This window comes from Micromesistius poutassou (genome assembly GCF_964030765.1).
Source record: "Micromesistius poutassou genome assembly, chromosome: 15".
In the NCBI taxonomy this organism is placed as follows: Eukaryota; Metazoa; Chordata; class Actinopteri; order Gadiformes; family Gadidae; genus Micromesistius; species Micromesistius poutassou.
In genome coordinates, this window is record NC_140285.1 from 2,736,630 (window position 1) to 2,754,474 (window position 17,845).

Consider the following 17,845-nt stretch of genomic DNA (forward strand, 5'->3'; position numbering starts at 1 on the left):
ACAGAAAGACCCACACCAGAGCTCAAATTGGTTCAGAAAACCAAAGCTTTTGAATCTTGAATCTTGAATTCCAACTCAACCAACTATCTAACTACATGGATGGATACCTGTGGAGGACGCAATCAACCCAGGAGCAAAAGCTTTACTGTTGGTACATTTGTCATGTTTTTGCACCCCGGGCGGTTGTCTTTATATATGTACGTCTATATATTCTACTGAAGTGCACACACAGCTTGTGTGATGATATTATCTGTCAGGAGGATTTGCAGTTTGCGTAAGAAATTTATGCAGTTTTTAGTCTCACTCTCTCCTTTCTGTTTGCTCGTTGCATTGCTACAGCTGGACTAGCGTATTCATTTTTGCTTGAATTGTCAACTATTGTCAACTACTTGAAGGTAACTTGAATTGTCACAGATAACTCGAATTGTCATTGGGAACTTTTGCAGTACTAAGCTGAGCTGGTGGTCTGCTGTTTGAGTGACAGGGGAAGGGAGGGTCAGAGGGCCAAGGTTTAAAGAGGTTCACGGTTGGACGGCCGTGGGAAACCACTCAATCACCTATCACGCAGTCGTAATGGGACACATGTCAATGCAATCAAACATAGGCGTTCCCGCCACGAGAGAACCTAGGAGCGTAGTGGGATCGTCGATTGAGAATGCATAGACTTGTCGGATGCTGTTCATAGTGGAAGAAAGTACAGAAGCAGACATCGAATGCATTTCTTCATATGGGTGGGAAATGTTTTACCTGCCAGTTCGTACGAACCGCCTAGCGAGTGACGAAAGCACAGCGATTGTGTCGGTTCCAGAGGAAGTGAGTGTTGTTTGACTTTGTGTACAGCGAAAAAAGGTGAATAACTTGATTTTGGTGATTGCATTTGGAACATTGCGGTGGGACGGGTGCATTCGCGAGTGACTCAAGGTGCTTGCCCGCATTACGAAACGGTTTGTCTGTGTGACTTTGAGGGTCAAACTTCAGGGTCAAAGGTCAGCCTGCTCTCTGACTTTTTTTTGTCAGTGCAACCAACAGAGTGGCACACAGTGAACCCAGACGCACACAGAACAAACAGAGGGATGACTCAGGCACACACACACACACACACACACACACACACAAGCGAGCCACATCAGACACGCACATCTGACATTCGGAGGGAATGCGGAGAACGCAGGAGGTTGAGTAAGAAGGAATTCTTCTGGTATTTCTTTGGTAGGACGCATGCCGATGCCCCGACATGTCGGCACGCACACCAATGCACTCACCTTTTCCCCGCACACACATACACAAAAACAGCCAAACAACACACATACACACACACACACACACACACACACACACACACAAACACACTCACGGACAGGAAAAACAAACCCACACACAGATCAAAAACAGAGATTGAGTAAAGAGTAAAAACGTATCTGAATTATGACACGATGACTATGTGCGTGTGTGTATTTGTGTGTGTGTGTGTGTGTGTGTGTGTGTGTGTGTGTGTGTGATGACCTTTTGACTTAATTTTCAGAGACGGACATTTCAAACACGCTGAATATCAGAGCGACAGGACGGGGGAACACTGTTTGTCTCCTTTTCCAAGGCGAGGGCAACACAGTTGTTAAACATTGCATTCGTAGCGTAACAGCATCGAGCAAATCCCACTTCACAACAACGGCATCAGAGCTCGGCCAAGACGCTGCCATGCTGTTTAATTACAGTGTGTGTGTGTGTGCGCGTGTGTGTGTGTGTGTGTAATGACATTCAAATGTTCCACCACCTCTCTCTGTGTCTCACGAGCCCACTCTCACTGACTGCGCTGCTCACAAGCAGAAATATTTGATCGCAACCTTTCCGCCCACGCGCATTCCCCTCAGACTCCGCCTCTTCCCCCCTCCCTTCGCTAGGTTTCCCGTAAAGAGAAGGCTGTGCTCTCACTTCCTCATTCCAGCCAGCCAATAAAACTCTGCGATGGGGTAACAGTGTTAACTACTGCTTACCTTTTTAGCTTTTAGCTTTTTTGTCTTTGATCCTTGATACGTGTGTGTGTGTGTGTGTGTGTGTGTGTGTGTGTGTGTGTGTGTGTGTGTGTGTGTGTGAGATCGCAAGCAAGTGTGCAACTGTGGTCGGCTCAACTGTGGTCTATGTATGCACGTTGTTTCTAAGTATTTTGTGTTATCTGTGTGTGTGTGTGTGTGTGTGTGTGTGTGTGTGTGTGTGTGTGTGTGTGTGTGTATGTGTGTGTTGCGCATGCAACTGCGGTCTGTGTGAATGTGTTGTCTATGTATTTGTGTGTGCGTCTTAGGTGTGTGTATGCATCTCATGTGTGGTGTGTACATTACATTACCCTTATTAAGCATCACTTTTGTCCAAAGCGACTTCAACAATGAAGATAAAATCTGCAAAGTGCAAGATTCATTTTTAGAAAATACCATTCCTAAAATAAGCAAAGCAATCGAGTTTAAGTGCTACAGAAGGAAGAGATGGAGAATATTTTACTTTTTATGATCTTTTTTTATGTACTTATACACATCTACTTATCACATAAAGGTGATAAGTAGACCTTTACCCTATACCACCGCGAGTTCAAACCTGTTATAATGCCTTTATGACTCTTCACACCTCTTGTTAAAGTAGGAAGTTTGTATTTCGAGTTCTTGGAACCAGTAACCACATGCAGCAGTAAAGGCCAGGTCAGTAAACAACATGGAACCACCAAAAAACAACAAAAAACAACAAAAAAATAAATGAGTCAGAGCCTAACCAAACCTGACCCTATGCCTGGAAGACTTCACGAGTGGAAGCCATTGGAAATATTTGCAAGCTACTGGGGTTCTCCACACATTGTATTGATTAGGAGGAAGCCAGTCATGCTCACCACATCTGTGTGGTTTTCCGAGAGTAGGTACATCGTCGTCTTTTTCCCCCCCAGCTCAAATCTCCCCTGATGACTCAACAGTATGTCATCGCACATGTTCCAGACCACACATCAACCCCAGCCCTCGCAGCGGGGGACGTGTTCTGCAGTGGTGGGGGGGGGGGGACCCGTTTGACTCAAGGCCAAACGGGTCTGGGTGCTAAGCCCGACATCTGTCAGATGACTAAAGCGCTACCTGCATGGTATGTGTACAAAAAAATAATGGTGTACACTTGACAATCATGTGAAAGTTGCTTTGGATAAAAGCATGCCTAAACGGTAAAAGAAAAAAGCTATTAAGAGTTGGTAATGCTAGGCTTACAACAGGCACTACGTTGAAAACCAAACTATTGGCCTGGCAATAGATAAGATGCTATAATATATGATGCTAGCAGGCAAAGGCGATGCTAGGCTAAAAATGTTACTGTTAGAACCACCTGTGTGTGTGTGTGTGCGTGCGTGCGTGCGTGTGTGCGAGTTATGGTCGGAATGGGCATCAACATTCCACCAGTGTGGTGTCTGATCTGGCACAAGGAAGCTTGGCACTATGGTACGCAGTTATTATTAAAGTAGAACATGGGATTTTCCATGAAGGGAAGTTAACATCCAAAGTTAACATCTAATCTTCGTGTTCCACTGCCTGACTTCCACAAACACACCCACAGTGAGGAGTGTGTGTGTGTGTGTGTGTGTGATGAGCTTTTGACTTAATTAAGTGTATTATATGTGTCATTTAAACTCCCTCTCAAAGAATACTAAACATACTGCGATGTCTACATCAAACCAAAAACCTAATGTGAGTTGCAATCTCCGGCCAAACCAGAGCCAGACAGACGGCTCTGAATTCAATTAGATCTACGAGTACATTAGCATGCTCATAATTTAGCTCGGCTACCGCATAGATCTGATAATAAATTAGCATGCTAGGGCATAAACATGCTAGTACATTACCATTATATAGCATGCCAATAGACCCACACCCCCGTATCGGTTTACTCCAGGCAGAGGTCACTTCACTCCAAGGTCACAGTGAAGATGAAGAAGAGCTTAAGCTGGAAGAGGTTGAGTGTTGGAGAGCATTTGTCAACGGAAATCCAGTTATAGTGATGAAGATCAATGGGGGAAACATGTTGTACGTGTGTGTGTGGGGGGTGTGGGGGTGGGCTGTGTGTGTAAAAACAAGCAGCTGCACTTCCTGCTTGGCAGCGGATGTACTTCCTCTCTCACCATCCTCAGCAGGATCACACACACGCGCACACACACACACATCCACAAAAACAACAATATGATGTAGAGTAATGCGCTTGCTCGCTTGGAGTCGTTTACAACTACACACACAAAAACACACAGTCTCGTGATGTGTGTGTGTGTGTATGGAATACTTTTCATTAAATGCTTCCTTTCCAAGAGGCCAGAAGGATCAGTGTCACCATGACCCACTGTGTGTACACACACACACACACACACACACACACACACACACCCCCCCCCCCCCCCCCCCCCCTCAGGGCAAGGCAGCTGTGTTACAAGCTTATTAGATTAAGTGTTTGTTTGGTCTAGCAGGTGAGTTGATACACTACCAGCAGAGAGCCAGTGAGTCCTAAAGTTACACCATCCAAAACCAAAAACAACAAAGTAATATTCCTGTGAACTGTTACTCAAAGGGTGGCTCAATATTGTGTAACTTTGATGAAAACAAGATGCAACAAACACACTGCCTGAGAGGTCAGCCGGATATTTCTCTACGCTGTAGCATGTGGCTTAGCTTTGTTGTGAATAGTGTTACTATTTATGAATGAAATGAATTGGTTCGATGTGTGTTCATCTAATAGGCTAGATATTAATGAATAGTAAGGATTCATGATTTATTCGTAAGATAACAGCGAGAAACAGTCGCAGCTTCTGTGGAAACCAACAGATGAGCGATTGAAGAGAAGAGACGCGGGGTTTTATTAGGACGCGGCAGTTGGATGGAGAATCACGCCAAACCGAGCCCGTTCTTGACCTCATCCCCCCCCCCCCCCCCCCGGCATTCCGGAAAAGAATAACATATGCAAAGAATTTTTCTTTGGAAGTCCGTTGCAGCTTGTTCCTACGGGAAGCGACTCCCAGATGATAGTTGATTTCTGCGTAGTGTGCCAAGCTGCGACCGCCCGCGTAGAGACGCGGACGAGCGGCCCAGGTCGCCAGGAAGACCTCTCTGAAACAGCGACTGATAATATGTAAAACGCTACAGAAACAATTCATACGATATTAAATGACGAATAAAAAGATTGGCAGATACATTACTCGTCATGTTTATTGCGGTTGTGTGTCCGTTCCACAATATGTGTGGAACGGACATAGTACATAATAGGTAGCACATTCACATTGCTCATTATACATATAAAAATGAATTATTCCAGTCAATAGCATTACACATTGAATAAAAATGAAATGTGTGGTCACTCCTTCCCCTTGTATTATGCATGTAAAAAAACAAAACAAGAATTACCATATACCATTAAGCCATCTTCCCGAACGCTATCAAGAGTCATGAGGTAGGACCATCTCTTCAATTAAGTCAGTCGCCTGAGAAAATAACCCGCCTCTGACCAAAGTGTATAAATACCTTTGACATTATCACCACCTGGTGGTCAGTTGGAGAACTAGCTCATTGAGTAAAAAAATAAAAAGCAGTTTCTAATCTTTGGCGCAAACAAAAACGCAAATCGATGCTAACCAAGATTCTTCAGATGCTCATTATTTCCTCGGCCCACTGTTCTTCAAATACAGAGTTAATAACCAAGCAGTGGTTGGCTGAGCGTGTACCGTCTATCGCACGTTAGCCAAACACCCTCCCCGCCTTTGGGTATTGGACGACCGTCGGCGACTTCTGCGGCGTTTGCGTGTTCTGCCAATTTCTACTACCCATCAGATTTTGCTACCTAGTGGTTCTGCGCATGCGCATGACAACGCTATTGAGTATTGTAAAATACACACTGTACCCGTGAAATCTACAATAAAGACGTTATGAAATACAGCATCAAAATATGCTCCCCAATATTCTTACAGTGTACATGGAGTGCGAAGTAGTGTAAAATGTAAAGTGTCTAACATGTTTCTGTAGTGGGAGCATCGTTTGATAGAGGCAGTTGGTCGACAGGTTATATACGCTACCAAAGCTAGCATGATTCGATAGACTCCGATACTGTATAACTACGTCTTGATTGGAGATTTCAGGGGTCCAGTACCGGGTATGTGCATTTTACACTAACACCACACCGCCGATCAATAGTGTCGTAGTGCGCAGAACCACTAGGTCGCAAAACCTGACGTGGGAACGGAAATTGGCGGAACACCAGGCCGTAGGAAAAAAAAAAAAAAACATCCACGCGACGGCGTGCAGGTCGTTTCCTCAGCACAGGATGAGGTTGTCGTAGACGGCCAGGCCCTGGTTCAACCCCCCCTGGCAGTGCTCGGCAGGCTTGGTCCGCATCACGTGACCGGCGACCACGTTCAGAACCATCTCCCCCTGCGTCCTGTGAGGGGCAGAGAGACATGGGAGACGCGGCCTGTGGTCAGTGCCGAGTCGTGGACTCCACCCCAATCTCTCGCCCTCTCATGCGGCGTAGCGGGGGGGCGAGGGAAGTAGGCCATGTGTCCGACATCACGTTTACACGCAACTTATTAAAAACTATAGTGTGCGCTACAGTCGCTTAGATTACCCACAATGCATGCATTTTTTACAGCAGGACGACTTAAGTCTTGAGAGAAACATTGGTTGAAAACGTATGCGATGACTCATCACTATCAACAACATAAATCACACTAGACTTTTAGATAAATCTAACTTGTAGCCTGTCGCCATCAATTAAGGGACATCAGTGTGTCCCAAAGAATGCACTTTTTCTTTAGAACGCCAGACAGCACACGGGTTCAGAAGCAGCGTAGAATTTGACCTGAAATCCATGTTATCACACGAAAGACACGGCCAAACACACACACACAGACCGAGACAGAGAGAGCAATGGACCCAAAACACACCCAAAACACTTGTACACAGGCCCGGCGATTGCCATAGTGTGTCCAAAATGTGTTGGGTCGCCCACTAGTGGTGCCTTTAATTCCCACTAATCATAGAATTAGAAGAAGGGAAATGAAACATGTCTATTAAACATGAACACCCTAGCCCCCCCCCCAACCCCTCAACAATCACACCAGCCCGTAATCTAAACCCGTAACTCCCCCCCCCCCCCGTCAACAATTAACAATTAACGTTTTGAAGATCTGCCCCTTATGACATCACAGGTGGGCGTGTCCACCTAGATGTGTGACGGATGGATGAGCAACGTTCACTGCAGTCCACTGGGCAGGTTGGTAGACTGGTCTATCCCGCACACATCTAGGTGGACACGCCCACTTGTGATGTCATAAGGGGCAGATTTCCAAAACGGCTTGTAACGGCTGATCACACTCACACGTCATGGGACCTTTAAGTGGACGCGACGCACCTCTCCGCCTACATCTCGTATAGCTTAAGGTAGAGTCATGGTTTAGGCCTGGGCGCTATGGCTGAAAGACATCACGATAAAACTTGATCATATTGATCGATATCGATAGCTATTGATAATTGTAATGACCTAAAAAGACTAGGAATTACAATGCTGGATTTAAACACTTCTGGTTAACACTTAACATGACCTTCCACTGTTCTCCATTGATAAACTCATATTTATCGATACAACAATAAAAAACACTCAAATACTGTAAATAAGTATGGAACCGTGTTTGTGTAACAAACCCAGCTGCTAGATTCGGTGGTCCAGTCTCTTATCGATATATATTGAACATGTTTTACATTGATCAAAAGTCTATCACGATACGATCATTTATTGTTTTATTGCCCAGGCCTGGGTTGGACATCGACGCAACACAACAGGGTTTTACGGTTTCCCAGTTTGCGGAACAAAGAACCGGTTTCCCCGACTGCGTCAGAGCGTCTGCGTGGTCGTTGCGTCGCGTCGTCGCCGTGGAACCACAACTGAGCCTTTAAGCCATCACCGCGCGGCACGCTCCGTTGATCCGCCGTCGCCAAACAACGCGCCCTCACCTGATGTAGGCGCCGAACACGCCCAGCTCGCAGGCCACGTCGCGGGGCTCCGGCGGCGTGCCCCTCCGCAGCAGGACGTTGCGCTCCACCCGCGGCCGGATGCGCTCCATCAGGATGTAGGAGGCGCGGCCCGGGCCCGCCCCCGCCGCCTCCAGCGCCCGCACCAGCTCCGCGTCGAAGAAGTTGTGTCCTGGGAGTGGGTCGGGCGGCGCAGACGGTCGGTGACACACAGAGACACACGCGCACTCCGATGGTCGGCGACCCGTCTTGCCGTCGGCGCAAGAAATGCAAACGTTTTTTGTTTTTTTAACACGGTATATAATATAACTTGTGTTTAGGATTTTATGTTTGTGGATATTCTCAATCTTATTTTTGGCTTTGAATAAATGTATGTATTATTATATAATGTATATCTTTTTTTGGTTACACGTAAAATTGAGACTTGTAACATTTGTTATCACCATTGTGTCATTTGTATGATGTAAATTGAGGGAGCAAAAGCAGTATCGGCTCCAAATATCAGCTCAAGAAAATCGTATCGGCGTATCATCATCAGCTAAGGCTGATGAAAAAAGATCGGTATCGGTCCTAAAAAAAAAAAAATCCATATTGGTGGATCCCTATAAGAGATAACCGTTTATAGTTTTGGTGAGGGTGAGTCTCACTCTCGCCGTGCCATTTGCTCGTTGCATTGCTAAGGCTGGACTATCGTATTAATGTTGTTTCAACAGTAAGCTAAGCTGTTGACACACACACACACACACACACACACACACACACACACACACACACACACACACACACACACACACACACACACACACACACACACACACACACACACACACACACACACACACACACACACACACACACACACACACACACACCTGTTAGCAGATAATGATGATGTCCAGGTGCTCCATGCAGTGTTGCCAGATTGGGACAGAATTCCCACCCAATCTGGCATCCCTGGCTGCAGCGGGTTGCCAGATTGGGTGGGAAATCTGGCAACACTGGCTCAATGATGCCATGCAGGAGATCTCTCCTTAGCTGTGTTCGAAATTGTTCCCTATCACGGCTTTAATGAACTATATAGGGTGCTCACCATTTTGCAGTGGTGTTCGAATTCTCAGTGGTTAATTTCATTCACTATAGTGGACTATATAGTGGGACTATAAAATACCCCAAATTTGAGTTGACATACGATGTTCCCTACATGTTACTCCTGTTTTGTTCGTTCCCTATATAGTTCACTACATCATACATCAGCCTATCAACACCATATAGGGAATAGTGAGTGCGTAGGGAACGATTTGGAACACAGCTCTTGTGTGTGTGTGCGGTGACGGCTGGTTCCACCTGTTGCACATTGATTGCTCAATGTGCAACAGGTGTGCAGCCTCCCCCAGCCCCAGAGTCCAATCAGTGTGACTCGGGCCAGGTGAGGCTGCTTAAACCAGCCATCACCCACACACACACACACACCCCCCCCCCCCCCCCCTCCTAGGTTTAAGCTTACCTCCTCCTTCTCTCTGAGGCTTCAGAACGTATCTGTCGGGCGAGTGGATCGCCATGGCAGCCGCACGGTCCCCCTCCGGACACTAGAGGGGCGTTCAAGGACAGTCTGGTTTTAATGCCGCTTCCGCATCCAAAAAGGTCTTTGTACGCCAAGTCAGATGTTTACAGGTCTGATGCAAATGACCCACAGCCACAGGACACACGCCATAACCCTTTAACAGCACACATGGGGCCTCTACCAATAGTCTTTTGTTGCATAGGAAATTTACTTTCCTAAGGAGATGATACATAAACAGGCCTAACCACCGACGAAGTTCACCGACTCCACGTGAAGACGCATGAGAGACGCTCATGGCCTGTTTATTATCTTGGCCTCAACATATCACCAAGCGGACTGGTCTGGCAGGCGAGCTGAAGCCCCCCCCCTCACCTGGTCCAGGGTGTAGAGGCCCACGAAGGTGTCCCTGATCTGCTGCACCACCTGGGGCTGCTCGGGGAAGAACCTCTCCAGGACCCCCGGCCGGGCCAGCACCTGCTGGACCTTCTTGGTCCCGGCCAGGTGGGTGGCGATGTCCGGACACTTGATGGCCCGGGAGCGCTCCATCAGCAGGCGCGTCGCCCAGCTCTGTCGGGACAAGAGGGTCTCAAGGTTGTGATGGTCCGGCCCCCCCTGGGTTTTAAATACCCAGATATGACAAACAGGATGGTAAAAAAAACTAAATGGCATAGCTAATATGAAATGTCAAAAAGCAAAAAGATGCAAATAAGTTAAAATTCAATAATTTATTTATTTATATCTCTCCAAAAAGTGGCCACAAAACAATTCCAAGTCTATGCAATTGTAATATACTAAGACATTTGATTTAGAAGCCCCACACACACACACACACACACACACACACACACACACACACACACACACACACACACACACACACACACACACACACACACACACACACACACACACACACACACACACACACACACACACACACACACACACACACACACACACACACACACACACACACACACCATTAACTGAATCTTTCACCTCTTCTGTGTAGTGGCCAGGCAGGTAGCCGTCTCGGAAAAACACCAGCGCCACCTCCAGCCCATCTCTGCAGAGAGACAGAAGGAGAGGGAAAGAGTTAAAAGGAAATATGGTTCAATATATAAACACCCAACACACACACACACAGCCCAGTGAACGGCTCTTCTCCCCTGTGTCTCGTCAGTCACCTGTGTTGATTACTAATTGCGTTCACCTGTGTTCCTAATTATTTCAGTTCCCTGGTTGTGGCCGTGACAGTTGTTCCTGTACTCTTATGACGCGTTCACATCCCTGGGAATTTTGGGGAAAACATTTTCGTGACGTCGGGAAGTTCTCGTGAACGACACCTCATGGCGCTCTGATGATTCTACTTCCGTTCGGCAACTGGGGCCAGATTTTGATAACAGAGTTGGCCAGTCGGTGATGTATGGTTTACTAGTGACGCCCATGAACATGGCGGAACATGAAAGTTTTACTCAATATAAAAGAATCAACCATCATATCACATACTTTACTATTGATTGACGTTGTAATCGTCTGTTGGCGTCGACTTTGCTCAGTTTTAAACGTTGTGTACTGGTAAACCAGCTCTAGATAAGGGCAAGTGTAGCCTTCCATACAGTGGCAATACAATGTGCTTCTCATAAATAAAAGCAAAAGGACAGTAGGTGATAGGCTACAAGGAAATAAAGGCATGCAAACTTGAAACTGATCCGACTAAGTTCTGTTTAGTTCTGACAGTTTTTTATCGGATAAAAAAACCCTGCTGTGAAGAACTTTTAGATTCCGAACGCAGTGCACACGAACGGTCGCTGTCGGGAACACGCGTAAGCGTGAGCGTCATCACTGACGTTATTACCAGGACCATGAACGCGCCTTTACTTGTGGGCCTATAAGGAACTTACACAGCAGCCATTTTGACATGACTTAGCAGGTGTAATTTATAAAAATGTATTAATATAATTAATTCATTTATCAAATGAATTATAGTCACAATAAAAAATATATCCATTATAGTCACAATATAATATAATATATTGGGGCCATAATAAATATTAATAAGGCGCCTGTGTTTACCATGTCAAAATGGCCGATGTGAAAAGGGGCGTTTGTTTGCGTTCACACTATTATTTCTGCCACTGTAACACCTGCACTTATCGGGTGTCTATAGTAAACTGTTATCTTGTATTACGATACGAGTATAATAAATAATAAACATTTGAATAATAATTCATTGTTCTTCAACTTCAGGTCACGTGGGATCTCCCAGCTAGTTATGGTCTGTTGAGTCATAACATTATGGACTGTAATTAAGTGCTATCTTGCTTTACGGCTTTATTAAACAATAAAGGAGGATTTCCGAGATAAAAGCCCCACTCACACAAACAGTCTGTCGTCGCTGCTCAGCCGACCCGTTTTGTGCACAAACTCAAAGTTGTTTCGGATGCTTGAGATTCCCCTGTGAAGCAATGGAAACGGTTACTTATAGATTGACGGCTTCTGTATTCATAATCCTTATCATCATCTGTCTCCACACCTCCCCTTTTATAAAAAGAAAAGAGAACGTAACCAAAGAGAAGAATGGTACATTCCAATGAAGCCCACCTTTCCCGAAGCTCGTTGATGAGCTTCAAGTGACTGAAGAAGATCACCTCGACATCATCCACCAGGAACAAGATGACTGCCCTGGAAAGAACACAGTGTGAGGTCGTCCACTTAGGGCGTGGCAGCCGTAATCTAGAGACTCAGTGAATTAAAACATTCTCTCTGTCTCGTCTCTGTCTGTCTGTCTGTATGCCATGTCTCACTGTCAGCCCGGCTGCCTCCCTGCCCCATCTCTCCACCCGTCTATCTGTCCTTCCTATCCTTCCATGAACCGTGTTCCGTGTTGTGATGCTGCAAAAAGGATGGGCCAACTGACCCACAGCCCCAGGACACACTCTTCCACACACCGTAACACTTGTTACGCGGGTGAACAGCACCCATGGTCACATGGTAGTCTATAGGCCTATCCCATTGGTCGCCCCGTTTGTCAACTCAGTGCAGGTTTTGGTTCAGTTATTGCAATTTCAACGTCATCATTTCGGATGAGAAACCAAATGCTATGACGACGTGCTTCATTTTAAAAGGGTTAGGGTTTTAAACCATGTGCGTAAAAAGAATTACAAATAAAAAAGGTTTAATAAAAAGGTAAAAAAAAAAAAAGCCTACAAAAACGGCGGGAGGTGTGTAGTGTGGACTGCCGCAGCCAGGGGGCGGGCCTACTCACTGTGGCCGGCCGTAGAGCTCCCACGCCCTCTGGAGGGCGCTGGCGAGCCGCACCGTGGAGTTACTGTCTGGAACCGACGACCTCAGCTCCTCCAGCCCGGCCAGTCTCAACACGTGTCTGAGGAAGGCAAAACACACGTTACGGCGTGTGTGTGTGTGTGTGTGTGTGTATGTGTATGTGTATGTGTGTGTGTGTGTGTGTGTGTGTGTGTGTGTGTGTGTGTGTGTGTGTGTGTGCGGCGACTAGGGTGTCCAACCACGCCCCGCCGGAAGGTAGCGGTAGCGCTGCTCAATTATGGAAAAAATAATCACGATTATTTCGGTCAATTTCTCCAAAAGAAACACTTTGTAGCTGAGAAAAAACAACACAATGTTCCAATAGAAAATAAAATACCAATAAAACCAAGACCAATAAAAATAAAGATAAAAATAGTTTCAACTCGATAATATTAGTTTGAGATCGAAATTATTCAAAAAATCGAAATTACGATCAATTTTGATTTTGCATTGCATTCATTCTGCGTTGTTGTGGAAGGCAGACCAAACCACCAGGAGCCTTCGTCCTTGAGAGACCTCACGTAACCACAACATCACGGTTCAGGTTACCTTAGCTAATCAGGCGGTTATCTAAAGCACAGAACTCACGGTGTACTCAGCATGTAAGGTCAAGTCAAATCATTTATAACAGACATTTACAAAGAAAACCAGGGCTGCCCAAAGGGCTGCACACCGCGGGGGAGATATAGCGGGGAAAACAACAACAATAAACCCAGAGACCGACTGAAAGGCCGAGCATGTTGAGCCAGAGAGTATCAAGTTAAACACCAGGGAGAGAAAGAATGGGTTTTCAGGGCGGGACTTAAAAGCGTTTCTTGTTAGGGGGCGCCCCTCAACTTGTTGGCCTCTTTTCAAACCGTCACTGTGATCAAAGGCAATTTTCAAAAAAAAAAAAAGTACTCGACAAGAAATAAAGAGTGGTGTCCGGAAAGCCCTGGTGGCTCATCGGGTAGAGTGCATACCATATCAGGCTCACTCCACGAACGCAGCGAACCCGGGTTCGAATCCTGCCAGAGGTCAGTTGCTGCATGTCCTCCCCTCTATCTCCTATACCTTCCTCTCTATCTCACTCTATAATAACGTGCAAAAAAATAAATAAATAAAAGAGAGTGGTGTTCAAGATGTGACAGACCTGTGCAGGGGAGCGATCATGTCACTGATCCCGAAGGCTCCGGCAGCGAAGGTGTTGATCTCCACCAGCTTGAGCAGGCCTCCCTGGTCCTCGCTCTCGTCCAGCATGTAGTCGGACCTGTTGATGCCCAGGACGATGGGCTGGGAGAGGGAACACCGCGCTCAGCCACAGGCCCCTACTGGGTCATGAGGAGGGATGTGTGGTCGCCGTTCCTCCTCAATAGACCAGTAGGGCCAGGGGAGGAGACTTTAGCTAAACTACTGCTGGATGGATAGACAGATAGATAGATCTTCCACAAAGTGTAAACTTGTCTTAGGCCTCACATGTGTTAAAATACGATTATCATTAAGAACTACGTAGGTATAAAGCGGCAATAACAATTTATAATTTTGTAGGGGTAAATGGTACCGACTGAAAGGCAATGGTGAAATGGTATGAATGTTTGTTTTTTTCAGCTCTGCCTACTTATGCTGTGACCACTTACCCATCCAGCCCCTTCGCATTGCCTTCAGCTGCTCTGCCTATGCTCATGCTCTGGTTGTCCTCAGGCTCGCATGCAAGTCGGTTTGTATGAGGGACCTTAGCAAGTGGATGCAACCATATCTGTTTTTTGAGGGGACGTTACATTACCGTGGCTCTGCCCTCCGCCAGCGTCTGCTTGTGGATGTTGACGAGTCGAGCGGTGAAGTCGTCCGCCAGGACCGTGCTGTACGGAGAGCGGGAAAACAACTTTTATACTGCTGTAGGTAATATTGTGCATCTGTATAGTCAATATCAAGGGGTGAAGAAAGCACTCTGTTGCCCGTTCCTGGGAAAGTTCGATTCACTCACTTTCTGTTTAATTAAAACAAAAACAAAAAATTTACAGATGGATTTTAATTACAGGAACTTTTACTGCCATCTCTGATGGCTGATGTACATTGTGTGGATTTATTCAGTTTTTTTCGCATAACAAGGGAAAGTATTGTTAGCGCTGAATGTAACAGGAAAGGAAGTTATGGGTGTAATTAAAAAACAAGACATCTTTGACCTAAAACGCATGTCAAGAGAATCAGGTAATTAATCGCTGGTTTTATAGGACTAAGGAACTTGTTTACTCAACCGATGCGATCAAAACCAGCTTTTCACTTTACAACTGTTGAGTCATTTATGAGGCACATTAACGTTTTACTTTTACTTTTATAAGCGGCTTAAATTGATTTCACTCATGCTAGTGCATGTCATGAATGAGCAGGCAGGGCTGAGCCACCTGCTGCAGCAGGCCTGCAGGTAAACTGGGGCCATGTACAGTAAATACTCTCTGACCCGATGAATATGATGTCATCAAAGAAGTTACTACAGCTCCCGATGATACTGTGCACATATAATAAAGGCTATGCATGTTTAACACGTTAAATGTTGCGGAAACTGCTCCTCAAGGGGACAATCAGGAATATGCATCTTGGGTTGCAGAATCCTGTAAGAACTGCAGGGTGCGCTACGCTGTACCTCATGCGTTTGCAATGTACCTGCCCTTTGCTGTGTTCTCCTGTTCTTCCTAGGGCTAGGTAAGCTAGGTAGCTAGGGCTAGGTTATAACTCTACTTTTTAAAGGTGACATATTATACCACCAGGTGTGAGTGCGATTAGCCGTTACAAGCTGACATCACTGACATCACAAGCGGGCGTGTCCACCCAGCTGTATGACGGACAGATGAGCAACGTTCGCTACAGTCCCCCTGGGTAGGCTGGTAGACTGCTCCATCCAGCACACATCTGGGTGGACACGCCCACTTGTGATGTCACAAGAGGCCGATTTTCAAAACGGCTTCCAAGCGGCTAATCCCTCTCACACCTGGTGGTATAATGTGTCACCCTCTAAACGTTTCTCAGGTTTCCTCGTCGGGTAAAGCTGGTAGGACACCCACCTGGACAGAGCTTCCTCCAGGAAGGCGGAGTCCCGGCTGACCTTGTCCACCAGCAGGTTGTAGTGAGGCTGGACCGCCAGGGCCTGCTCGAACACGGCCCGGGGCACGGGCGTCGGGAAGAGTGTGACGGGAGCGTACGTCACCAACTGGGGAGAACAACAATCACAGAGTCCTCCCTAAACACCGTGTGTCAACCACCACCACGCCCGACGGAGCCTGACAGGGTTTGGGAACCAGCAGCTCATCCCCTAATGGAGGCCAGAACGTTCAGTCACGCCTGCACTTCTTACGCGTCGGCTGAGACTTGAGCATCGTATTCTACAAAGATGCAGTAAGTAAACAGAAGGTGGAAATGATCACAGAGCTACCTGGGGACATGTTGAACGAGAATATGGTGGAGTTTGCTGGTAACAATTTGGTTGGATTTTTGGTATGGATTTATTTTTATCTGATGCCTATGGGGAACTGAAGGGGATAATGGTATGATTTAAGCATCTAATTATTTTAAAAGAAATGCAGTGAAACTGAAGAATAGGTTGGAGTTTGCTGATAACAATTTGATTCGATTTTTTTTTAATCTGCCCTAATCGAATGGGATATTGTTTTGTTTAAGCATCTTATAATAAAAAAAAATGCTGTTGTACAACTGTGACAAAGGTGGGTCGTGGGTCATGATGATAATGTTGAGCCCCACTTATTTAAGGACTCACATCCATGTGTGCTGTATTTTTAGTTGCTAAAAGGTAGGTTTCACCAAAACACCCCATTTCTAGGGCGCCGATCTCACGCCTTGCTATCTAAAACTATTGAGGGTCACAGACGTGTGGGCTACACGGGGGACAGAAAGACGGCCAGGCAGGCAGACAGACAGACGAAAGGTTTTAGAGCAAATCGAAAGGTTTCGAATAATGACACACAAAGTAAAGATATAGTGCTTCCAGGGCTCTCAATCAAAAGATGGCAACCCTGCAAAATCTCACTCTGAACTCGGGGCTCTCAAAACTTGAGAGCCCTGTAGAACGATTTATGTGTATTTAATTGTGTTATAATTATATTGTTATTTGCAAATATTTCCAAAAGTTGGCAAAGTGCCGAGGAATCACTTCAAATTGAGATTGACATGAGCGAGGGACAGACCGACAGACAGAGAGACGCTGAACCCACCTCAGGCGAATGAGGCGATTCCTTCATACGGCACGGCAGCCCATTTAGCAGACAAAACACTTTTGCTTCTTTGGCTAAAACCTGTAATTTCTCTGGATTGTCCATCAACTCGTATAGAGTTCTGTACGCTTTCATGACTGCCCAACAGTTTACCGTCCAATATACAAAAGACAGCTGGTGGCACCTCCGAGTTCACTCAACACTTTGACTCATTCGGGACGTGATGAGCATCTCTGGTGTGCATCCATGTAGGCTGGCAGGACAAAACGGCCTCCTGCGTTATGTGGCGCTTCCGATAATATCCACGATTCAGGCGAGGAGCTATTGGGTGGTCTCAGAAGAGCTGGATGGCCTGGGTCCCACAGAGTTGCAGACAGTCCTCTGTCTCTGCTTGACGCTCAGTCTAAGTAACGTCTAAACAAATAAAGACGAAGACAAACATAAGACCTTAGAAATAGTGTTATTATAGTATTTCTAATGACCCCCATTGTAGTCCCGCCCCTGCATCCGGAGCATGGTAATGCAGCACGCATTTGATAACCACGTGTACCCAGATGGAGTGGAGTCTGCGCGTGTCTTCAAGCGACGCGCACACACACACACACACACACACACACACACACACACACACACACACACACACACACACACGAGACACGCGCACGCACGCACATACACACACACACTCACAAAGTTATAAAGTTAAAAGATTACACATCCAAAATTACTAACTCAAAATT

General features: G+C 46.1%; 1 protein-coding gene across 1 annotated transcript; it reads right to left on the reverse strand.

Annotated features, from left to right (window-relative positions):
• Window positions 1-6,305: 6,305 nt before the first annotated feature.
• On the reverse strand, window positions 6,306-17,240 carry LOC311359904 (glutathione synthetase-like; the record flags this gene model as incomplete). Its single annotated transcript, XM_084479940.1, has 12 exons — window positions 6,306-6,429; window positions 8,001-8,190; window positions 9,523-9,604; window positions 9,952-10,146; window positions 10,579-10,645; window positions 11,960-12,037; window positions 12,184-12,264; window positions 12,848-12,964; window positions 14,036-14,175; window positions 14,666-14,741; window positions 15,942-16,087; window positions 17,106-17,240. The coding sequence occupies 12 exons, from the start codon at window positions 17,238-17,240 to the stop codon at window positions 6,306-6,308; spliced, it is 1,431 nt and encodes a 476-aa protein (XP_084336066.1).
• Window positions 17,241-17,845: the final 605 nt, after the last annotated feature.